At 35.0% G+C, this 26,168-nt stretch overlaps 1 protein-coding gene across 3 annotated transcripts in view; it reads left to right on the forward strand.

Moving 5' to 3' along the window:
• The first annotated feature begins 19,270 nt into the window (after window positions 1–19,270).
• LOC130612300 (coiled-coil domain-containing protein 18-like) overlaps window positions 19,271–26,168 on the forward strand; it is a 54,071-nt gene continuing 47,173 nt past the window's right edge. For 2 of the 3 annotated variants that reach the window (XM_057433612.1, XM_057433611.1), the window contains exons 1-2: window positions 19,273–23,956; window positions 25,504–25,689. In XM_057433612.1, the coding sequence (XP_057289595.1) occupies window positions 23,928–23,956; window positions 25,504–25,689 (215 nt within the window). In that variant the 5' untranslated portion in view covers window positions 19,273–23,927. Of the gene's footprint in view, window positions 23,957–25,503; window positions 25,690–26,168 lie in introns of all 3 variants that reach the window. The other variant, XM_057433610.1, reaches the window with a different exon arrangement.

A 26,168-nucleotide genomic window follows, 5' to 3' on the forward strand; every position in this document is an offset into this window, starting at 1 on the left:
CGGTTAAGAACAGCGCAGAAAATACATAATCAGGGCAACATAATCAGGCCAGGCCAGCTATTACTCAAAAAAATATTATTTGGCACTTATAAAAGGAACATAATCAGGGCAGGCCAGTTTATATACGACAGTCAAATATTATTCGAGACTTATAGAACAAATATAATCCGGGCCGACCGCTTTTATATCATTCGTCATCAATTCTGACAAGCAAATAGCCCTGGTGACAAAGTTGTTGTTGTTCTCAAATGAAACGAAATTTCGTGGCAAATACTAAATTTTGGGATTCGCAAGTTTAATAACTTTTCACCAAACAACCTCTATGGTGGCCGAGGAGTGTCAACGCATAAAATGAATTGGAGAAGGAAAAATGTAAAGTGAAATATATTCTATAACGCAACTGATGACATTTGTCGGCCAACATCGTGGCCGATTAGTGTCACAATTTTTTTTCGTTACCGTCAAATTTGATTTTAAAGTAAAAACAACATTTGAAATGATTTTAATTTAAAACTTGAAACGCAACTGATGACACTTCTCGGCCAACTGCGTGAACTAGTAATTAGTAATTTTTTATTGTTTTGTTTTTAAAAAATATTTTAGTGCATGTTAAGTACAATATTATGTTCCATAGATTTTACAAAACGTTCAACTAGTTCGTTTTCACTTGAAAAAATAACCCATTCTTCTTCGTTTATTTTTTGTATATAAACGTTGTATTATTGATTTGTTATGTTTTATTTTTAAAAATCTTTTGTTTTGTTTGATAAATATTTTGACACATGATGTATTTTTAGCTACTGTAATATATTTTTTATTCAGATAATTGTTACTTCAACTAACTTTTCTTCGGTTCAAAGTGCTTACTCGGGTTCTTTAAACTCTATTAAAAAGACGAAAAAAAGATGGTCCTCCAAAGTGTACAACTCTATGAAATGAAATGAAAAATGAAAAATTTGAAGGATTATCTAGCTTAATTCATCAAATAATAAAAAATAGCAATATTTGTGATCAAATTTGTAACGCAGTCTTCTTTTTTCCGAATTTTACAAACATTGAGATACGCACACAAGCGGCGTAGAACTACGACGCGGGGCGATGCTGGAATTTAAAAGTTGTGACGTTACGGCAATAAGAAGGAAAAGAAAAAGACCGCTCGTTTTAATAAGATCTCGGATGTAATCAAAAGTCTTAATAATTTAAACTCGTCAGAGAAGACAAAACTTAATACTTTAAGACTTGGGTGTTGGGCCGACAAAGAAGTCATCGTACTGCCCTCCTGCTGCTTCTATAATATAATAAAAAAATCCTCAAATCTTCTCAAAATAGCATGATTCAGTTTAAGGTTTGCTAGTGGGTATACTCCACAGTTACAACAGTTGAAATTGGATAGTTAAACCTAAACCTTCAGCATCTTCACGTATATTCTCCAAGACTCGACTTTAATACCAAGGTTTTTGTAATATTTTTTGAATTTACGGTAACGACAAATTATATTATTGCGAACTTATTAGACGATAAATTTGTATTTTCACTTTTTTTGAACCATGACACTGTTAGGCCACGTCGCTGGCCGAATAGAAATACTTTATAATGACTTCTACTTTGAACTTAAGTTTGAATTTTGTTTTCATTTTTAACTTAACTTTGACTTTGACATTTATTTTAGATTTTAATTCGTCTTTGCAAAATTTATTTCACGCGTTGACACTCCTCGGCCACCATAAACCTCGTTCCCAGGGCAATTTTTCGCTTTTTTGATATCCGAGACGGCGCGAAGAAATGACCCTGGGCCAGTCTGGTTAAAATCAGCACGATTCGTGCTGATTTTTAATTTATTCAAAATTTGGTCATTTTGTTAAGAATGGATGCGGACCGCCGAGAACACCGTATTGCTATAATTTATGCAAAGCAATCTTGAATCAAAATCATGGATAGAGTTTTATTTTTAATCAGAAACAAGTTAGTTAAAGTGTTTTGAGTTTTTGCTTCGAGAAAACATGATTGCAGTGTTGCCCCCGCTTTTGTTGGCTACATACAAATTTTAAATATATATTTTATAGTCTCTGACATGACTTGGCTGGGGTTTGAACCCAAGACCTTCCGCACTGCAAGCAAACGCTTTACCACAAGGCTAGCTAGTTAAGTTTTTAGTATTTTTTTAGACACATGCAGTCTTTCTAATTCCATTTTTGTCTTGCGGGCGACTTACTGCTGACATGAACTTCTATAAACCTAAGTTGAGGCTTTATCATGCCGGCATTATAGTGGCGTGGTGTAGCTATATATTATACTAGTATTGAGTCATCAACGTAACCATGTGTCAGATATAGATCAGATATACGTTTTGACATATATAATAACTGGCTTCTTTTGTCTGTTATTGTCGTAACGTGCATATACACCTAAATAAAATTGTATTGTCTAAAAAAAAATACAATTGTTAGGTCAAAATTTAAATGCCTAAACTCGAAAAGTATAGCTATTACAGAATCATTTTTTTGCTAATCCCATCAGACCAGCCTAAAAGCATCTCCTAACAAGTTTCAACTCAATATCTTTCTTTTTCATCCTTCTTTTTTATCATATTACAGTTTCAGTTTTCACGAAACGAGTCTCTGGAAACTCATTTACAACTAACTGGCCACTATGGACAAACCAATTGACTTTTTTCAATAAATTTATGTTTGTTGCTTTACTAAGAGATTAAAAGTCATAAAACTTAGGATGTTGCATTTCATGCAGTCAGAAAAAATTGTTATTTAATCTGTAAAATCGATTTAATTAAGCGTATAACTATTTAGTTAATTAAATGGTATGAACTTCTTAATCCAGTTTTTTAATCTTTTTCAACCAAATCAACAGCATATGATCTTTTTTGTTATGTATTCTGCCTCGAAAGAATAATAGTTAGCTAGCTAGAGTGTAAAAGAAGGTCTGTTCAGGAGAAATAGGATTAGTTGTGTATACCTGTATATATCTGGTGTTGTATTTGAGCTAGCTAGATAGCTGCTAAACATGTCTTCAAAGAAACCTTCATTGTGTTTTTTACTACACTCTGTGCACAAAAGCTAGCATGGCTAGCTTTCTAGTTTTGTGGCGCCGTAGATTAGTGGTTATAGCTCTCGTACTCTGTGCGGGAGACCGGGGTTCGATTCCTCTTGACGGCGATTCAACATGGGCGAGTGAATGTTACCGTAGCCCCGGGTTAACCCAAGCCATGTGAGGGAAATTGGGAAGATTGCACACTGTGTGGGCCGTTGGATGTTGCCGGGAGTTGTCTAGTAGAGCGCGGGCTCTAATTGGGTCTGCGTAGCTCAAAATGAGCATTAAATACTCTAGGACTCTCCATGTACGCCATGGCCCCTCCTGGAAATAATAGACAGGGTATATCCCTCGATATTTGTGAGGCTAGCCATGTAAAATATGCACATCTATCTATCTATCTATCTAGTCTAGTAGCTACCTCCTCAACTGCACTGCAAAAAAAACAGAAGCTTACTTTAACATCCTCTGAGTACAACTAAAAGCTATTTAATTTTGTTTGCACGTTAAGCTATACTAACAATGCCAAATATTTTATTTTTCACAAAAATAAATTCAGTCCAGCAGAACATAAACATTCCAGCGTCCCTTTCGCACATAAACTTAGCCGCCATTTTTGTTGTTCTGTTATTATTCAATTTTTTACGCATAAATTAATTTATCTTCATAATTAACGGAAACTTGAGAAACCAATCAGATCTCGGAACTGACCAGTGTGGCCCAGGGTCATTTCTTCTCGCCGTCGAGATTTGTAGAAAGAGAAAAATGGGCCTAGGGACGAGGTTGCTCACCAAACTTAATTCCCATAAAAAGAAAAATTTAGGTTCCGTGAAATTTAGTTACTTCAAAGTATATTATGTTGAAATGTATTTACTATCTACAAGAGTAGTTTATACTAAGAATTACGTCGAGACTTTTTTCTTTCGCCATGTCTAGTTTTTAGGGGTGTTCTATCTTCCAGAGAATGTTAAATTCACAAAAGTTCGAGGAAAATGCCAATCACAGCCTGCCTGCCAACCATTATTTACAGCATTCATAATCCGGTCACCACGACATAACCAGTGCAAAAAAAACATAATCGGACCAGGCGTACATAATCCGGCTGTCCCGGTTGTAAACACGCCGTTTTCGCAGGCAGAATAGAGCTAGCCCAGTTAACTAAGCTTCTTCTTCCAGGTTAATAAAATGAGTTTTTCTCAAATAATATAATTTTTCCCACCTTAACTCCGATTTCCCAGTGGTAAAAAAAATTATGCTGTGTCTGTTCCGCCCAGATTGTAGCCAAAGAGACCCAGCGTAATTTTACCTAGTTTGCGAACAAAACGACCGGATTACGTACGCGTGGTCTGATTATACTTTTTAACCCTGAATTATGTCATAGTGACCGGATTACAAACGCTGATATAATGGCTGGCCAGGCAGGCTGTGGTCGGCATTTTCTTCGAACTTTTGTAAATGAAACATTAACAAATTATTGTCATTAGGCCTAGCGAAAAAAAAACAAAAAAACTCGACGTAATTCTTAGTATAATCTCCTCTTGTGAATACATTTTTCAACATACAGCAGACGTCCGTTAATTCGAATGCCGCTTAATTTGAACTTTCCGTTATTTCAAACAAATTGCCAAGTCCCTTGAGTTTGGTTAAAGTCTTAAAGCGGGGCAAACCAGTCCAACATTTCATCCAACATTTTTTTCCCATGTTGGATGAAAAAATGCATGTTGGATGAAGCAAAATTTTAGGTTTGTGGGACTGCTTTTAAAAACACTCGAACGACAAAGAGTTCATTCCTTTATGAAAAACAAAATGGCGGACGAAAGGAATTCTGCAGTGCTGCTTATGTAGCTGAATGAACTCGTCGATTCAGACGATGAAAAACCAACCCGCAGAAAAACAAGAGAGTGGATAAAGAGAAGGGAACAAAATAGATATGTTAGTCATTTAATCATTAAAGAATTGAAGATCGAAGACAGATTCGGATTTAGGGAAATGTTTCGGATGGACGTGGGAGATTTCGATATTTCCTCCTTAATGAAATATCCTATCTGATATCACCTGGTCAGATGAACAACTGTGGTGGCCACAGACCAATCTTGACAGAAGAAAGGCTCGCCCTTACTCTTCGTAATGTTTTTATTGAAACGCATCAAATTAAAATCATTCCATTAAAAAATTCAACGTTTGAAATTCGCGGGATTTTTATATGTTGGATGAAAAGTACCACTAAACCAATCCAACATGAAAATCTTCGCAACTCAGTAGAGACTTCCTTTGATCTTGCCGAAAATGTTGGATGAAATGTTTGACGGCGATCAAACTTCATCCAACATCGTTCAACACGATTTTTTTCTTCTTTTTTGAAAGTTTTAAGTTTTTTCAAAATTTTGAAATGACTCAAACACCAGTCCTATATTTCTTCTAACATCACAAAAATTGCATGTTGGATGAAATGTTGGACTGGTTTGCCCCCGCCTTTATATTTGAGCTGCTTAATCCGGACTCCGCTAATTCGAACATTTCGCTAATTCGAACATTTCGCTAATTCGAACAATTTTTTAGTCCCAAGGCTACATTATGCTCGTTATATCGAACTTTTGTGTATCGATAAATAAAATCTTATGGGAAAATAAAAAAAGTTTTCATATTTATTCATTTTTATTGCGTCATGGTAGCAAAATTTCTTTCCATTTATCAGTTAAATTGGCATTTCCAATAAAATAAAGTGTTCACTAGGAATTTGGAGGTCCTGCCCATCGCCAAGCAAGCAACGTTAAAATATTTTTATAAAAATTTGTAGTAAAGTTGTAATAAAGTTATATTAGCATAAAACCTTAAAACGTTTACTGAAATTCTTGTTTTTTTTGAACTTCTGATTGATTGAACTTAATTCGAACAAATAATTCAGTCCATTCGCGTGTTCGAATTAACGGACGTCTACTAACATACTTGAACTAATTAAATTTCACGGAACTAGATTTTGCGCATGTGTAGGCTCATTTTTTAATTTTCGTGTAAAATGAATTTTGGGCATGACCTAAACTGTTCGTTTTGCGGGAATTAAATTTGGTAAACTAAAAAGTTAATAAACTTGCAAATCCCAAAATTTAGTTTCGTTTAAAAACAACAACAACTTTGCCACCTAAGGCTATTTGCTTGAAAAAAGTTATGAAGATTCATATAAAAGCCGGACGGCCCTGATTATGTTCGTTGTATAGGTGAGAAATAACGTAAAAGTGTCGCACATAAGCCGGCCTGCCCCGATTATGTTCGTAAGTCTCAAATAATATATTAGACTAGTCGTAAAACTAGTCGAAAAATCCACGGGTTCGCCCGTCCTTTATATTTACCCGTGGCAACAAAGTGGATAAAAATATATCGCATCTGATATTCGTGCGCATTTTAAAAATTTTGTGTTTCCGTTACGGGACGCCGCTCTCGACGGACACACAGACAGACGACGGACTGTCCTACGTAAGCCGGCCTGCCCCGATTAAGTTTGTATAATAAGTGCCAAGTAATTTTTTGAAACTGTCGCACATTAAGGCCGACCAGTCCTGATTATGTTGCCCCAATTATGTATTTTCTGCCCTGTTTATAAAAGGGGCAAGCGACTATTCTGTTTCTAAACAGGCCGTTTTCGCAATCTGGGCAGAACAAATACCCTGCATTCATCCCAACAGAATGGTTCTCCCTGGATAGATCTGGGCTTGCTGTAAAACGCTGACTCGGCTCCGGAACAAGTAAGTTGGAACAACCCGAAACACCGAAATTCAAAGTGTTATACTTGCCCAAAACCCAATATTAGAGGGATGTGCACGTTATTTCATGTACGCTTTTATTAGGTTCACGTGCAAATTACATACACATACACGTGATTTTCTAAGAAACACGATAGCAATTAATAACATGTCTGCTATATTGCTGAAAGCATTTTTAAGAGGAGGAGAAACAGTAAAGAACTTATATTTCCGGTGTTCTGGGTTATTTCGTGTTTTGCCGTTCGGCGTTTTACGGTAAGCCATATATATCTGGGGGTTTATCTGTTTATCAAAAGATTAGGTTCGGTAAAACATCCAAACAAAACTGCCGTAAATAAATGGCGGCCAAATTTAAACAGGTAATAAGTATTTTGCAAAGTTTTGTTTAATAAAATTTTTGCTGTTTTTATTGTGATGCTACTATATATGTTTAGCTTAGCTAGGTATAGCTAGCTAGCTACTAGTGCATAATGCAGCACATATCGTGGGGCAGAACCATTCGGCGATTGGGTTCGACGTCATAACAAATTTTTTGGAGCTGAAAAGTTACCGTATTTTAGGTGAAGATAGTGCAGAGCTAGACACATTTTGGAGTTTTTAGAACAATGTTATAAAGTTTAAGCAGAGATAATTTTTTGAAGCATCATTTCTGGACAGATTTTTATTCTGGTTACCTTTCGTTATTCTTCCATTTCCACATTTTTTAGCATTCTTCCCCCTCCTACGAACTAGGTTTGTTTTCACCCTGCAAAATTTTAAAAATTGCGAATGTAGCACAAATGTGATTCGTCAATTAAGCAAAATGTCAATCATTACTACGGCAACAAAGCTGAACCGAATTGCCGAATAGCGTCCATACTTTGGAGCAACTATAAAATACCCCCCGTAAAAAAACTAAAGCTATGTAACTCAGCAACGCAACATTGCACCTACTCAGCAATACAGCAACGTAGATGCACAGCTACGCAGCAACGCATCTACTCAGCAATACAGCAACGTAGATGCTCAGATACGCAGCAACGCAGCTAGTCAACAATACAGCAACGTAGATGCTCAGCTACGCAGCAACGTAGCTACTCAGCAACGTAGCTACTCAGCAACGTAGCTACTCAGCAACGCAGCTATTCAGCAATACAACAACGTAGATGCTCAGCTACGCAGCTAAGCAGCAACGCAGCTACTCAGCAATACAGCAACGTAGATGCTCAGCTATGCAGCAACGCAACTACTCAGAAAATAATTAAAAATGGTTTAAATAGTTCAGAGGGATCTGAGCAAAAGCTTCGTTTTTAAAATTAAACCAGTTTAAAAAAACATTATATAACATATAAATGTTTTTTAATAACTAAAAATATTAAATGAATAAAGAAACTATTTAAAGAACGAAAAATTTGTCATTACGAATGTATACACTATGAGGCTAAACTATAGAATCATGAAAGCGAAGTCATTATATTGCGAAATATTTAGTGTAACAAACCAACTTGGTATGTTTGTTGATATTTTACTTCAGTTTAACTGACCAACTGTGTGTTAATCAAGAAATAGTGAGCTTTGCGTAGCTGCGTTGCTGCTGCTATATTTGTTCGTTTATTTTTTTTATTATTGCGTTGCAGAGTTTTATAGTCTCAATTTTTTTACGGGGGTATTCTATAGTTTAGCCCATACTTTAGCTAATGCAATTTTTTAACTCAAAAAAACACAAAAAATGTTTTAGCTATAACCTTCTGCATACTCGCTATACAACACTTTTTCCTGCAAGTCGAAAGCCCTTTTATCTTTGAGAACTATGTTGTGAGTGATTTAACAAACATCATCATCATCATCATTCTCGGCTTAACAACCGTTTTCCATGCTAGCATGGGTTGGACGGGGTATATTAATGACCCTTTTCCAATCTGATACAGACTGTGTTAAATCTAAACTCAACTTCCTCCTTATCTAGTCTGTCCTTATAATCTCTTGCCAAGTCTTTCTCGGTCTGCCTCTGGGCTTTGCCTCAGGAACTATCAAGTCTCTGCACTTTCTTACCCAATTATCCTCCTCCATTCTTTCCAAGTGTCCCAGCCAGTTCAATATTCTTATCTGGATAACATCTTTAATTCTACAGAGACTTAGCCTGCTTCTTATCTTATCTGAACTCTTTCTGTCTCTCAGACTTGCGTTACACATCCACCTAACCATTCTCATATCATTCCTTTCTAAACGATCAAGATCTTCCTGCTTCACTGCCCATGTCTCACTACCGTACAACATAACACTTCTTACACAGGCCTCATACAACCTACCTTTTACCTCAATTGACAGGACTCTGCTAGTCAACAAAGGAAGTAACTCTCTGAACTTTTTCCAAGCAGAACCTATCCTGCAAGTAACACTTCTTCCAATACCCCCTTCACTGCCCAACATATCACCTAAGTAACAGAAGTTCTCAACTATCTCTAACGAGCCACTGTTGTACATCATTAAAGCTGGAAATACTTCATTCTGTATAATCTCACCTTTGCAACGCTTGCATACAAACTGAATGTCAGCTCTTAACCTTCCACTAATACTACTGCACTTCTCATGTACCCAATGCTTGCAAGTCTGACAAAAAATTGAGTTACTACCAACCCCAATCCTGCAAACTCCACAAGGCCACTTTCCAACTACAAGGTCACATATGGCTGCAATGCTACTAATCATGACTTTAGACTTTGCTGTGTTCACCCTAGTCTAAGTATTAATACCACGGAATCGCATTTTGGATTTAGTCTCTATTGTTAATTCTAAACCGGTGAACATAGTCTTAACCTTTTTATTTCTTTCGTCTACTTCTATTTCAGGAAAAATATTGCTGAATTGTAAAATAAAAATAAATTGTCTTGTGAAAGTTTTTTTACTGAAGCAAATGATAAAGTTTTTTGACGAAAAGAATGTTAAAAAAGTGATTAAATATATTTTCTTTTTTTTAAAAAAATATTTTGCTAAGAACGTTACTTTGAGTCAGTAAAAGACACCTCGTCACTTTGCATCATTATTAATTTCTCCCTTGTAATTGCTGAAGTATTAGCAGTTATAAGGCTTCCGCTTCGGGAATTATATTGCCGAAGAAAAAATCGATCGTCGAATGTTGTAGTTTCCCTTTTTTATGAATATTCATATTATCCATACTCCTAGGTTTCATCAAACAGATATCGCCACAATGACACAAAGAACTTTCTACTGCCCACTAAATAAAAAACATTTAGTCTTGATGCCCCCAGCTATCGAATTCTTTTTTAAGGGAGAATGTTGTAAAACCCTTAAACGACGTGAAGGTAGACGACACGATCCCTTCAACCAATTTACTGCAATGTGTTGACAAACTTAATGTCGGCCCCGTAGTTTTATTCAGTTCGGCCTGCGGTTCAAAATGGTGGAGTGACCAAGTAAGGTTGTATTATCGTTCCCAAGAAAAACAAAAACATCAGGATTACCTCAGTTGAATTTGTTGATGTTTGATACTCGTCAAGGCCTGGCATCATATTGATATTTTTTTCATTTTAAAAAGTGGCGAAGAAAGTGCCGAAGTCTGCCAAGGCAATTGCCGAAGGTTTTCAGTGCTTTTGACCATTGTCTTTGGCATTTTTTCTGCTGAAGGACTGCCGAAGTGATTTTGAAAAATTGCGAAGTTACTTCGGTAATTATTTGCCGAAGCAAATATATCTGAAATTTGAAGACTGCAGACCCGATTAAGGTATAAATAAAGATTTTTAACGATTGTAAAAGGTTTATTTTGACATATTTATGTATTGTCTTCTTAAAATAACATTTTTTTCAAAAATTTTTTTTTACTGGAGTGCCCCTTTAAAGAATATGCATATTTTTTTAAATAAAAATTTGTATTTTTAAAACTACGAAATAGGATTAAAAAAAAGCGTACTTTCGTCAAAACATAGGAATGTACTCAGCCCGATTTCCCAGCTGACATTACAAAAAAAAGGAATCAAGAAGCTTTTTGTAGTGGATTGATTTCAAATTCTTTAATAAATTTATAATTTGTTGAAGTTTGTTATTTTAGCTCTCATTCTAAGGTCTAATTTCGTGTTGATTTAGTTTTCAGAAAAATGAAAAACAACATTGTGCATGCAGCATTTAATATTTTTCAAGTTGCACATAATTACATTACAGTCCCGATCGCGAGTAACTATGCACGAGTATACGAGTACAGGTACATTAAATGCCAAGTAAAGTGCAAGACGAGTACGAGTAATCGGCGAGTATACTACTCCATACCCTCGAGTATAACCTCTTGCGCATGCGAGTACAGCAAGTAAATGATTTGTGAGTACGTGTGCGAGTATAAGATAAAAAACGGGAATTCGACGTAGAGTAATTTTTATCGATAGCTCACATTTGTTTGCTACCTTACACATTGTGAAAACTTTTACTTCCTATTCGCGTCGTAGGAAATAACATTTTATTTTACATAATTTTTTTATGTTGCAACAAATTTTCTTTAGTTTACATAAAAATGTATACGTTGCTGTAATGGCTCTTTCTCACCAAGGAGGAAACCCTTTGCTATTTACATCTGTTATCTAAATGCTTTTTTTCTCCTAGCTAAATGCTTTGTTGCTACATTCAAACATTATTCCTTTTTCTTCCCAAGCATGAATTAAACAATGAACTCTGGAGACTAAATTAAGCGAATCGCATTTAATTTTATTGTTTTGTAAGTAACCAAAAGTAATAACGTGCCCAGCAGGGAAATCTTAGATCCAGTGAGAATGATGTGCACCCGAATTTTGAGTGAGTTCCCTAATTACTTTAAAATGGGTTGTCATAAATTATAAGTGGCTTTCAAGTCTATCGTGTAGCTATCAGCATTTCGCCATTTTGAAAGATTAAAGGAGCATTTTAGCACTAAATTTTAGCACTAAATTTCGTTTCTATGAAGCTTTATGTTCTTATATGAAAAATATTATATTAAAAAATAACGTGTATCAAGGATATGCGTCTTAGTTAAATGCATAAAAATAAACAAAAATAGTGAATTATTACAGATCGTCTGTAACAACGATGTACGGAAAATTCTTTCTCATGTTTTTATAATTTTATTATCCATTCTCATCTTATCATAGTGTGCATAATAAAATGAGCGGCAGTAATGGGAGGACAAAGTTTCACGTGTTTTATTAATTGTATTTTTAATTTTTTTCACATATTTTGTGGGCACCTGTTGTTTAAAAGTAGCGAATATAAAAAAGAAAAGAAAGAATGAATATCATTCAAACTAAATTGTTAAATTTTTTACTGTTTTTTAATAGCATTTATCAATTTATTATCAATTTAGATTACCAGAAGCAAATCATTTCAATATTCTCAATGTGGTTGCAAAGATATAAATAGATTAGAATAACATTCAACACAAAAGAAAAATTTATCTCCAGAATCGTGTTTTAGAGCGAGTGAGGAGATCTTTATAACGCAGACAACTGAAGTTCATTCGGTATTTTTAGACTTATCATTTTTCAGAAGTGACATTGGTTTGTTTGTTTGTTCAGAAACAAAAGAGTTTGCTTGAAAGTTACGACTCCGTTGTAAGGCAATTGAGGTTCTCCCTCGTTCTGGCTATCATATATAGCTTGCGTTGGTGCGCACTTTCCCGCAGTTGAGTTGAATATAACGCAAATCAGTTTAGACTCTTCTGGCTTTTCGGAGTGTCAGGTCCCTGTGGCATCGTTCCAAATGGGACTGCTGATTCGATCGTAAATCAACAAAACGGCAGGGTTTAAAGTGTTAATGTAATCTCAATGCCAGCTTCAACTCACTATTGAACATAGAAAACTAACGAACGAAGAAAATAACACTGTAAAAATAGTGTTTTTCAATAAATCCAACACCAACATAAAAGCATATTGGCCGCAAGTGCATTCTCCGCCAGTTTCTCAATTAATTATATCGTTTGACTTTCGAGCACGCTAGCGAGTACTGTGTGAGTACAGTAGCAAAAATGTGCAAGTATTTTTGACGTACTCGTACGCGCATTATACTCGTCGCGTACTCGTGGAATACCCACGGAAGAAATTACTCGTACCCGTAGTTTAATACTTGTGTATAGTTACTCGCGATCGGTACTGTATTTCAATGTGTTTGACATATTCGTCACATAATTAAGTCAGTGTTGTGTTTCACAAATGTTGTTGTATAAAAACATTCTATGTGATGCATAAAAACAAAATAATGTGGATTTAGAATACTAAAAACAATTATTTTTAAAAATCTTTTTTGCTTTCTGCATTAGGCATAAATATAATATTGAAATGTTTAAACACGAAAAATCATTTTTTGCAAAAACGAAATTAAGGCAAATAAACCAGCCGTTTGGCAGGGAGTTCTACGGTGATTTTTTTCCACTTCTCAACGAAAGAGGAGTAATTGCTTTAGTTCTCTGATTGTGGAGAAAAGGTGCTCGCGTTATATATGGACTTGATACTATGCAGTCTTGGTCACGAATGGCGTGTGATCGCCTGTGCACGCCTCCGCACACGCCTTGTTCTACCTCATACTCACGCGAAGCAAATTTGAGCTATTGTAGAGTAATCCCTTACCCAAACTTTACCCAATACATAATTGTTCTTCCGCGTTAAAATGTATCTCTAAAATGTATTTCTATTAAATACCCACCTTCATTGAAATGCTCATCAACCTTGTATTGATCTCCTTAAGACGATGACCAATGGAAATGAAAGTCCTATTGTCCTTCCCGATGGTTTAATTCTTAAGTTAATAGTTCTGTTCCAACTAGCTCTCTATGTTTTAATCCTATTCTTGTTTAATAACTTTTAATAAAATTCAAAATTAGTGCTTTTTTTTCTATATGTCACCGAATTTTATGATGTCATCACCAAAAAATGCTAGCGTCATCCATTTTTTTCACCAAATTATTTATTAATACGTAAACAACACTTGTGGTAAGTTTCAAGTCCAACGGACAACAATTGTAAAAATTACGCAGGGGGGGGGGGGGGGGGGTTGAATCAGACCCCCCCCCCCAGCATTGAGGACCCCCTAAAAGACCCAGCAGGAATAGGGTTAAGATAAACTCATTAGGAAGTAAGTTGAACACGTGCTATTTATGACCTGGGGTCAGGGCATCATTAAGTTAAATGTCGCAGAAGTCGCCGGTGACATGATTCGAAAATGCTTGTCACAGGCACAGTTCAGTGTAAAGCAGAACTGTAAAGGAAACTCAATTGAGAGTCTCTGTAGATCATCTCTCCTCACAAAACCGAGGGCAGGGCTTACTTACTGCTTGCTGTCTCGTGTGGGAGAGAGAACTTCTGGACTTCTTTTTAATACGATATACATTCTTGTTGATCATTATTACGAATCAAAAAGGCACCACAATTTTTCTGCTGCTTGAAAGCCAGCAGGAATAGGGTTAAGATAAACTCATTAGGAAGTAAGTTAAACACGTGCTATTTATGACCTGGGGTCAGGGCATCATTAAGTTAAATGTCGCAGAAGTCGCCGGTGACATGATTCGAAAATGCTTGTCACAGGCACAGTTCAGTGTAAAGCAGAACTGTAAAGGAAACTCAATTGAGAGTCTCTGTAGATCATCTCTCCTCACAAAACCGAGGGCAGGGCTTACTTACTGCTTGCTGTCTCGTGTGGGAGAGAGAACTTCTGGACTTCTTTTTAATACGATATACATTCTTGTTGATCATTATTACGAATCAAAAAGGCACCACAATTTTTCTGCTGCTTGAAAGGTTTTAGTTAATGACATGTTTTTTTTATGCTTACTTTCTTTCTTTTATTTTTTTTTTCGTGAGTTGAATTTATGAATTTATTTGATCCATCAGTTTCGAATGAAACAAACCACCCGCGATCAAAGATCAAGAACCTAACCTTTTTGTGTGAAGTAAAAAAAATGCACCATAACATGTTTACTTCAATCGAACGAAAGACGTTCTAATTGAATGTTTAATCGAACAAACAGCGTTTTAAGTATCCACAGGGGAGCGTTCATCTTTATTTAAAAATCACAGTAAAATTAGCTGCATGCGGCATTTCATTGAAAGATGGCCTCTGCTTCGAAAAAATCAAAAAATATTTCCGGAGAAGTATCTACATTCTTATCTTGGAAAAAAGAAAATATTATAGGCCATGAAGTTGAGAACATAGACGGAAACTCAATGATAACAAAAATTTGGTGTAAGATGTGCACCAAATGTAAAGAGCAACTTCTAGCTAATCCAGTAAATAAGGCTGCACTGTGAGTTTTTTAAAAGCGTTTACGGAAGGCACAAATGTGGTCACGAAACATCAGGCACATTTAGTACTTTTTTTTTGTTCTTGTTTTGTTCTTATTTTTTATAAGAACATAGTTTAATAATCGGCTGTCTCCAGAGTTTTTTTCTGATTCTAAAAACCAAAAAATGAATAATTTTCCAACGGTGCAACTGCTGAACGCCTTGAACTATGTTACACTCTAGGTAGATCGTCACTTGGAAGGGCAGATGCATAAGGCTGCTTGTTTATTGGATAGCAGACAGACACAGGAAGAAATTGATTATATCATTGATTCAAATCTCAAATTAGTTACTCTGGTATCAACATATCCAAAAGCTGGTCATGAACTAAAAGTAGTTCAAAATCGCGAGTATATAGACATTGAGCTCGATCACATCACAAATTTGAATCATGGATCCATTGAAGCAAAAATGGAAACGAGGAGACAAGGTGCAGAAATCTGTATTCTCTTGATTCGGGAGAAGTTTTCTTCTTTTGAAGAAAACATTTTTAGTAATATGAAATGGCTAGATCCACAGTATTGGACCAACTCTTAGAGAGGATGAAAAGAACGCCATAACGCAGTTGATGGCTCACTTCTGTGAACCTCTATCGGCAGCTGGCTTTGATGTAAGTAAAGTCTTTCAAGAGTGGAAAGGGCTGCGATTCACCATCAATAATTTTTACAAAAATGTGAGGGCATCGACAGTTTGGGAAAAAATGATGGTGTACAAGAAACGGGAATTTCCCAACATTCTACTCGTCGTCGAACTGGTGCTATGTCTTTCCGGCTCGAATTCATCCGTGTAGCGTGTGTTTAGTACACTTACGATTTTATTGTTGGATCGTCGACTCTGAATGAAACACAACACGATAGAGGGGTCATTGTTAATTGCTGGGAATAACTCCCTGTGGAGTGATGGAGAGAAAAAGAAATTTTGAACAGCGCAGTCGATTCATACATGCAAAAGAAGAGGTTTGTCAGCATGGAGACACCTGTTCTAGTCCGGGTATGGATCACGATACACGCAACAGCAACAACGAAGAGAGTAAAGAGAGTAGTGATGTTATGAAACAGACTGCGATGTATAAATAGTCTTTAAGTTCATTAAAAATACATAGCAAGACTTTGTATAAGTGTAATCTCCAGGAAAGCAAGTTTGATGATGCCGTGTTCTGCTGGAGACGAGAAGAGAAACTTTGAGGAATAATCTGCTGTCATGTGGATGATTTTTTTGGGAGAGGTACAGCGAGATTTGAGAGAGAGTTCATAGAAAAACTGAGACAGGAGTTCAAAACAAGTAAAGAGGAGAAAGACACATTCACATACCTGGGACTGAACATTCAAAAAAATAGTAAAGGAGCAGTAATCCAACAAGATAAGTGCATAAAGGAACTAGCTGAAGTGAGCATAAAAAAAAGAAAGAAAGAAAGGAGAACCAGGACTCACCTCTAACTAAGGAAGAGACTCCGCAACTAAGAGGAATTGCAGGAAAACTCAACTGGGTAAACAGCGAAACGAGACCTGACATAGCGCCTGTGAGACAAGCTGTTCGATAAAGGAGCCAACTGTCAGAGATCTTGTTCAAGCCAGCAAGCATATAAAGAAACTAAAGTCGGAGAAGGTGTGGATTCACATACAAAAGATCTGCTTGGATACAGCACGAATAGTGTGCCATACAGATGCATTGTTCGCAAACCTTAAGCACGGCGGGTCGCAGGGTGGCTTCATAGTATTTTATTGTCGGAAAAGATGGTCAGTACTCCCCGATCAGCTGAAAGTCTAAGAAATTAAAGCGTGTTGTGAAAAGTACATTGTTGGCGGAGACACTAGCTCTTGAAGAAGAAATGGAGACATTTTTTCATTCTGAGAAAAATCCTGTGTGAAATATTGGCTGTAAAGAAAGAAAATGAAAGATTCCCGATAGAATGCGTCACAGATAACAAGTCGCTAATAGATGCAGTATATTCGACAAAAACCTTAAGTGAAAAGAGGTTAAAAGTCGACATCTGCCTTGTAAGGGAGATGTTTGCCAAAGGAGAAGTGCACTCGATACGATGGGTTGAGACAAAATCTCAGCTAGCCGACTGTTTTACGAAATCCGGGGCATCGAACTCAAAATTGATTAAAGTGCTACAAAGCAAGGATCACCTGTCCTTGTAAACAAAGCAACAAGATGATAATGTGTAAATAAATGTAAATAAGCAATGTATATAAAGCAAAAGGAACACCGTTAGCACGCAACTGACAAACACGAACAAAAACATACAAAGAACCGCACACCATCATCTCAACAACAAAAGAAAAATAGGAGATTGTTAATCTCTTGTTTTATTGAAGGACAAATAAAATGTGGATGTCCGGTGTTGGTGTTTATTGTGATATGTGATTCAATGAGCTGTGTTTAAAAGTAGAAACTGTCACTGTGTTGCAGTTGCATTCCAGAGAAATTGTGTTTGCCGTTCCGGCTATAGATTTACAAAGAAACATGTTGTGTTACTATTGTGTTCCAAATACTGTGTCATGTTAATTGTGGTGTTTAGCGTTGCATGTATACGATATAGACATTGCCTTACGACATTGCCCGTTGTGTTTAGATATTGTGTTTACCATATATTTAAGTCGTGTTGAAAAGTATACCAGTCCAACCACAAGTGTTACGGTGCAATCGAACGTATAGCTGTCATAATTAACGATTACTGAAGTGCCATATTTAATGTTCAACATTTATATTATATTTTTTAACTCGTCTCCCACCAGGCGAAAACCATTATTTCCTAAGCGCAGAGGCCATTTACTACTGGGTTGTTTGGAGTCTGCATCAAATTTGGTTATACACTTTTCACATGCTTCATTCAATATGGCAGCTTATTGTGAACATGGTTTGTAAACATCTTGTTACTGAAATAAATAAATTAACAAACAAAAAAGAAGCAAATAAAAAGTAAAAAACAATACTTCTAAAACTCTGCGCTGCCGCTCTCCTGAATGTAATAATTGCACGCCAAAATCATAAGCTAGGTGTGCGATACTGATCGCACGCCTGTGTTAGTGTAGGCGTACGTACCACCACATGTGGGTGCAAATATTCATGACCAAGACTGCTATGTTTTCTTAATTTCATATTTACATTACACTCATTTAAATTACCTTGTTTAAAATATACAACTAATATTTTGATCAAATTTCTATCAGAAAAAAATGATTTATAAATTCCTTAAAAAGCGCGCCATATTTTTCATTGTGTTTTTTTAATTAATTAACAAATTAAATATTTTCCAGCCTAAATAAAATAAGTGTTAAGGATCTCATTCCTAGCAACAAATTTAGTAATAAACAATCTCGTTTCGTTTTAATGGCAGGAACAACACATTAACAATCTCGCTCCCAATGTCCTTTTTGTTCCAACAAATTTACTATCTCGTTTGGTTTTTAATGGCAGGAAAAACACATTAACAATTCCGTTCCCAATGTCGTTTTTGTTTCAACGAATTTACTAATAAACAATCTTGTTTTGTTTTTAACAGTAGGAACAACACATTAACATTCTTGTGGCCTCACTTTGTTTAGTTATTTTTCAATTCAATTTCAAGTCCAGTGCCATTACAATGATAACGAATCCTAAGTACAAAAACATAAGGTAGAAGGAATCTACAATATACTTGACTACTTGTCCTAACAAGAATTAAATTAATTAATTAGAAGTAATTAATTAGAAGTTCAAAAGCATTAAATAAAAAACTGCTTGAATTCTAATTAAGTCACAAATGCACACTCTTTTATAAGAACTTAAGTTCAAATTACAGAAATTAAAGCTAAAGGGGAACTACACGCAAAAATTATTTTTTGATATATATATATTGATTTTGCTGTGCATTTATTATCGCATGATTCGTGCAATGGCAATGGCGGTTCTGTAGGTAAAGAGAAATTGGGGTGAGTTTGATATTTCTATGACACATTTGAACATGTTCTGGTTGTCAGTTTTCAATAAAATTTTCAGGATAATGTTTTCTCATGTATATCTTTCAATTTTACAATAAAATAGGCACCTCAAAAAAATTGCAACATATTTTTAGAAATGTGTATTTTTAGAAATATGAATTGCATATTTAAAAATACGAATTGCATTTTTAAAAATACGAATTGCTTATTTAAAAATACGAAATACAGAAAACTATAGTTTTGAAAATATGAAGTCTAAAAATTCATCATAAGGTTATGAAGAAAAAATTGAACCCATGTAGCTAAAATGTCTTCGTCTTTTCGACAATGTTGATAGGAAGTCCGTACAAAGCTTTAATACTTAAGTGTTTCCTTCTGAAATGACTGAACCTGGCCATTTGAAGCACAAAATTCCCGTATCTCGATTTAATGTTACGAAAACTTAACAATCCTAAGCTTAAAATCGTTGTGTTTACGTTATGAAGTTCCAAGAACTCGGCTTTATGAAGCTTTAAAATTTCCATTATTTATTTTAAAATGAAAAAAAATACATGGCTTTTCGAGGTTTAAAGGGGAACTAATAATTGATAGTTATGCTTAAATTGTTCATTATAGTGTGAATATGAACTGTGCTAATTTTTTAATATTTGTGAGCTTTGGTTCTTGAGTACATAAGGGCACTTGAAATTTTATAGTGGCCTCATGTGAATAAATAAAATTTTAACAGTATTTTAGATGTTGTAAGAAAACTTTTTAATTATTATTATGATCTGATGATGCTTCAGCATAGACTAAATAGAAAATTTATCAAATAAAATAATTTGTTTTCTCACGTTAAATGCAAACAAGTGTGAATCCAAACAAACAAGTAATTTTAATACAGAAAGAAAAGATTGCAATAATAGAAACTTTTTTTTGATAATTTTTAACCAATCAGGATAGATAACACTAGGTTGAGGATGTGTTAATGTTGGTACACTGAGAGGTAGAGCAGGTGAGGTAGTTGAGATGTTAGAGCATAATCTGTTGATATGTGTTGTGTTCAGGAAGTCAGGTGGAGAGGAGCTTCAGTGAGATTTGACGAAGGTGGAAGGGCAAGGTATAATTTTTTTGGATTGGTAATAGTGATAGATATCAAGGGGTTGGCATATTCGTCACAGAGACGTGGGTAGAAAAAGTAATGGATGTTATGCGTGTTAGTAGTTGTATTATAGTGATAGAGTTTTTGATAGGTAATAGAATTGTCACTTTTATGTCAGTTTATGCTCCACAGTGTGGACTCAGTGAGGAAGATAAAGTAAGTTTTATGATAAGTTAATAGCAGTCAAATTAAGGTTCAGAGACAGTGAACTTGTCACGGTGGAGACGACTTTAATGGTCATGTTGGAAAGTCATCTGAAGGTTTTAGGGTTGTGCATGGAGGCTACAGATTTGGAAGCAGAAATAAGGAAGGGAAGGGATTGATTGAGTTTGGAATGACAATGGACATTGTGGTTTGCAACACATTATTCAGTAAGAGACAGAGTAGGCTGAAGTCAGGTGGTTGTCAGAAAAAGATGGACTACTTTCTTGTTAGAGAGTCAGACAGTGGTGAAGGATCTGAAAGTTATCAGGGGAAAGTGTGTTTCCCAGCATAGGTTGATGATTTGAGATATTATCTTGAAGAGTGTTAAAGAAGCCAAGAGAAAGTACAGGCCCCGTCGTAGAATCTGAAAGCTGAAGGAAGAGATTGTAGCAAGACAATTCAATGTAAAAGCTTGGCAATGGCCAATGGTCAAATGTGATAATGAAAATGTGGAAAGTACTTGGACTACTTTGAAAAATTGCCTTCCAGAAGCTTCTGATAATACCTGTGGGTGGACCAAAGGACCAGCTAGTCAAAGACCTGGTGGTGGAATTATGATGTTCACCAGTGTATAAAGGAAAAGAGGATACTTCGGAAAGGTGGAAGTCAGGTCATAGTAAGAATATTTACTTAGAAGCTAACCATCATGCTTGTACAGCAGAGTTAAGGCAAAATCAGAAGCAAAGAAAAACAGATTTTGCAGATGTGTTAGGAAGGGATGACCAGCCCAATAAAGTGTTCAAGATAGCAAAGCAAATGAAGAAGACTAATCAAGATGTTGTAAGTGAGAAGTGTATATGTAACCATGAAAGTGTCTTGGCTAGCACATAGAAGGAGAAAAAGCTAGCTTGGAAGAGTCATTATCAGAGGTTGCTTAACACTGAGTTTGATTGAGATGAGGATAATTTGCCTGATGACGTTGTAGAAGGACCAGCTATACAGATCAAGACAGAATGAGTAGTGGAGGCTATTAGGAAAATGAAGATTGGCAAGGCTGCAGGAGTATCAAGTGTTGTTGCAGAGTTGGTAAAGTATCTGAATATACTGTAGTTGAACTAATTCAAAATCTTCCGAAACAGATTTTAAGGGATGTGTTATACAGATTGACTGGCATTCGAGTGTAATAGTGAATTGTTGTAGGGGCAACATTAAAAAGGAATAACTATAGAGGGTTGAAGTTGGTTGACCAAGTAATGAAAGTTATTGAAAGAGTGATTGATAAGTTACCTAATTCCATGAAATTAATGAGTCAAGAAATTACCGAAAATTAAATTAATGGTCATGAAATTAACGCAGTTTAATGAAATTACTTGGAAAAAGACATTAAATTAACGCTGTTGAGCAAGGTTGTTTTCAAAAATGCATTTAGTTAACGCGAATTTTAGAATATGCAATATCCCACGAAGCAAAAATTACGGCAACAATCGAATCCACGGTTGTAAAGCGGTCTTCTCTATTCGAAAGCGGTTTTTTAACAGTGTTCTCTTTTTCAGCCATCAACAGATGGCTGAAAAAGAGAACACTGTTTCCCATGGCGGAGTCGATGGAAGAGTTAGTTGAAAAGTTTGAGAAGTGGAAGGAAATACTAGAAGAAAAGGGTAAGAGTGAATGCAGCAAAGTCTAAGTCATGATTAGTAGCATTAAGCCAACTATGACCTTGTAGTGGGAAAGTGGCCTTGTGGAGTTGCAGAAAAGGGGTTGGTAGTGACTCAATTTTTTGTTAGACTTGTAAGCATTGGGTACATAAGAAGTGCAGTGGTATTGAAGAAAAGTTAAGATTATAAACAATGAAATATTTCCATCTTTAATGATGTACAACAGTGGCTCGTTAGAGATAGTTGAGAACTTCTGTTACTCAGGTGATATGTTGGGTAGTGAAGGTGGTGTGGAAAGAAGTGTTACTTGCATGATAGGTTCTGCTTGGAAAAAGTCCATAGAGTTATTTCTTTTGTTGACTAGCAGGGTCTTGTCAATTGAGGTAATAGGTAGGTTGTATGAGACCTGTGTAAGAAGTGTTATGCTGTACAGTAGTGAGAAGCATGAAGATCTTAATGGTTTGTAAAGGAATGCTATGAGAATGGTTATGTACAAGGCCACTCTGAGAGACAGAAAGAGTTCAGATGAGCTAAGAAGCAGGCTATAGGTATCCGTAGTATTAAAGATGTTATCCAGATAAGGAGATTGAGTTGGTTGGGACACTTGCAATGAATAAAGGAAGATAATTGGCTAAGAAAGTGGAGAGACTTGATAGTTCCTGGACCAAAGCCCAGGGAACTTATCACCTCCAAGAAAGATTTGGCAAGAGAAAATAAGGACAGACTTGATGGAGAAAAATTTGATCTTACACAGTCTAGATCAGATGGAAGGGGGGTCATTTATATACCCCATCCAACCCATGCTAGCATGGAAAAAGGATGTTAAGACAAAATGATAATGATGATGATGATGAATCAGGTCACTCTTTACTCCCCAATACCGTCACATATGTACTTTGCAATTTGAATTAAGTTATTGACGTTGTAACGGTTAATTTGACGATTAACATTTGAGACATAAGTTTTTTGACAACATGACAGAAAAACAAACACATTCACTTTGCCTGTTGCAGACAGAAACATTCTTTGTATTATTATAATAGGTAGCTGTCCCACAGGGCAGTAGTAGTCACTAAGCATTGCACAACAGCTTTTTAAGTTTACCAGGTTATTTTGATTTACAGGCCTTATATTTTGGTTGTAAACCTTTTTTGTGTGTTTTATATATATTACATATACAGTATTTTACCAATCCTTAAGTACAAATTTCTATTATTTAATCCTATTTAATCACTTGAAATCCAATGTAAGGGACAGTTGACGACCGACATGTCTTTGGAGGGACAGATAGTTTCTGCAATGGGCATAGGGTGAATGGGGTGGAGTGAAATTCGTGTTATGCAACGTAAATCATCATTTGCTATGAAAACCTCTACCTTGCAGACATGTACATAGCTGACACTTTTTTCAGAACAGTAGATTTCCACTATATGCAGGTTTGACTGTACGTGTATGCTAAGTGATGAAAGTAGGCACAGTTCAGGGGTTAATAAAGCAGGCCTATCAATAAGAAAGTATCTCCTGAGAAATAAATTGCTCCCCCAAGGTTACATTAATTTAACCTTTTCAAGCAGTATGAATAAATAGAATAAGTTTATAAACTCATATTTTATCAGTCTTTTTTATCTATTTTATTTTATCTTTTTTATATATTTTGGTTCTTTTTTACTGTAATTTATAAGAAAAAACATTGATTTCCATGTGTTTTTTTGGAATTGGGGAAGCAATTAATGGCTCAGCTAGTTTCTTATTTCTCAGTATTGGGCGAGCTTTTGCATGAGCAACAGCAATTGTTCTACCCTAATTTATAGGCCTGATATATGTTGTAAATTTGGACAGCAGAAAATAAAATTGCTTGCAGAAATCTTTCTTTAACATATATATAACCAAGCTTTAATTTATTTGTTGTGTTATCAGCTAGCTATGTTTCCCTTCTAATTTTACGACAAAAAAACTTGATATGATACCACATGTTTCAACCATCACAAAGAATAAAAAGGTAAGATATTGCAACAGCTTTTATAAATTTGACTTTACAAAAGCATTTCTTTAAAAACATAATTTCCTGCTGTATGCCAGACTTGGTTATGTGATTTTTGTTTAAGGTGCTTCACAATCTAATATGTTTTTGCAGCTAAATTATCTTAGGGACTGAATATGTGATGCACTCTAGAAAAATCGACAACTTCAGTATTCGTATTTTTAAAATATTTTTAAAATACGAAATACGCATATTTTAAAAAATACAAAATTTGTATTTCTATTTGTAGAAATACAAATTTTGTTTTTTGTGTTTTAAAAAATAGAAATTCGAATTTCATAAACGTTTGTAATATTTCCATTACCTCGTTGGGGTATGAAGCAATTCAAAAAAGACAAAACTGTTCAACAAAACAGACAAATATGAAGAGAACGATTTGTTTGTTAGATTATGTAAGAATTAATTGCAAAGCTATGAAAATGGTTTAACACAAAGCTTTATAGTTGGCGTAATTTATTCTAAAGCGACAAACATAAGACTTTATGACGCTAAAACATCATCGCATTTTGATTTACATGTCGCCATATTTCATTTGTAATTGATGTGAAAATGGCTCTGCGAAGCTTAAAATCATTGTATTCTATTCTTTAAATTGATGAGAAAATAACCCTGCAAAATTTAAAAATCTCTGCATTCTATTCTAAAATGAGGAGAAAACGACCCTGCAAAAGCTCAGAAATCGCCGTATTCTATTCTAAAATGCTGAGAAAATCACCCTGCTAAGCTTAAAAATCTCTGTATTTTGTTCTTAAATGACAAGAAAATTACCCTGCAAAATTAAAAAAATCATCCTTTAAAATGATGAGAAAATAACCCTGCGAAATTTAAAAATCTCTGTATTCTATTCTAAAATGAGAAGAAAAGGATCCTGCGAAAGCTCAGAAATCACCGTATTCTATTCTAAAATGCTGAGAAAATCACCTGCTAAGCTTAAAAATCTCCGTATTTTGTTCTTAAATGACAAGAAAATGACCCTGCAAAGTTAAAAAAATCATCGTATTTTATTCTTTAAAATGATGAGAAAATAACCCTGCGAAATTTAAAAATCGCCGTATTCTATTCTAAAATGCAACACGCTCCTGTGAATGGTAAACATCGATGTATTGCGTTCGTAAATCACTAAAACTGTACATTGAACAAAAATATATATCCAAATTTTTCTTTGTTATTTTTAGAAAAAAATCCAAAATTCATATTTCGTATTTTTTAGAAATCAGCATTTGTATTTTAATATTAGAGTATTCGTATTTTTGAAAGTACGAAATATGCAATTCTGTTGTTTTAAAAATATGTTTTCGAAATAGAAATGATAGATTTTTCTAGAGAGCATCACATATAGTTTTAGTAGTTCTTCTGAAAAATATAAATTGTAATTTCAAATAAAATGTTATAGCCAAATTTCTTTTATACATATACAACGAACTGTCAAGAAGCAAGTATGCAGAATGATGGTACAGCATATAAAAGTATGTTATTTCGATTATATTATATGTGTTATACTTTAGAATGGATTTATACAATACTAAAAAACCTGCTGGGGGTAAAAACAGTTTGGTTAAATCTAATAAAGAAGATATTGATAATCCATTAATAAGAGATTGTTTTGAATTGCAACAACAACTGATTGAAACAGAAAAATCGCTTCAAAAGCTTAACATTGCTTCCCCAAAATCACCATCAGATAGTTTAAGGTGGGTTTACAATTTTACTATGTCATATCTTTTTTAAAAGCCTCTTTAATCACCTTAATGTTTCGTCTTATATAATAATGATTGCAGTGAAAAATTGTGTGATGTTTTAAAAGTCACAAAATAGGGAACATAGAACTTTGCTCCAATTTCGTGGCACACAATAGAACAAATGTCAGGAACTTTATTTTGTAGTATGAACCAAAACTGTGACTTACCGAAGCATTTTAGACACATAAAACCACACCATTTTAATCTGAATGAAAATACATATAAACTAGGGGATCAAACCTTGCAAAAAGTGTATAACTTGACTATGACTCCCAGACTGACATTTAAATATTTTTTTCAGGAACAAGGAAGTCTTTTGAAAGTCACAATTTCTGGTAGATGCAATATAAGCTATAAATACATTCATTACTTAAACCTTGATGATATCATCACCAATCTTTAAACTTCGATATCTTCTGAACTGTGCATCA

Source organism: Hydractinia symbiolongicarpus, chromosome 10 (assembly GCF_029227915.1).
Source record: "Hydractinia symbiolongicarpus strain clone_291-10 chromosome 10, HSymV2.1, whole genome shotgun sequence".
NCBI lineage: Eukaryota > Metazoa > Cnidaria > Hydrozoa > Anthoathecata > Hydractiniidae > Hydractinia > Hydractinia symbiolongicarpus.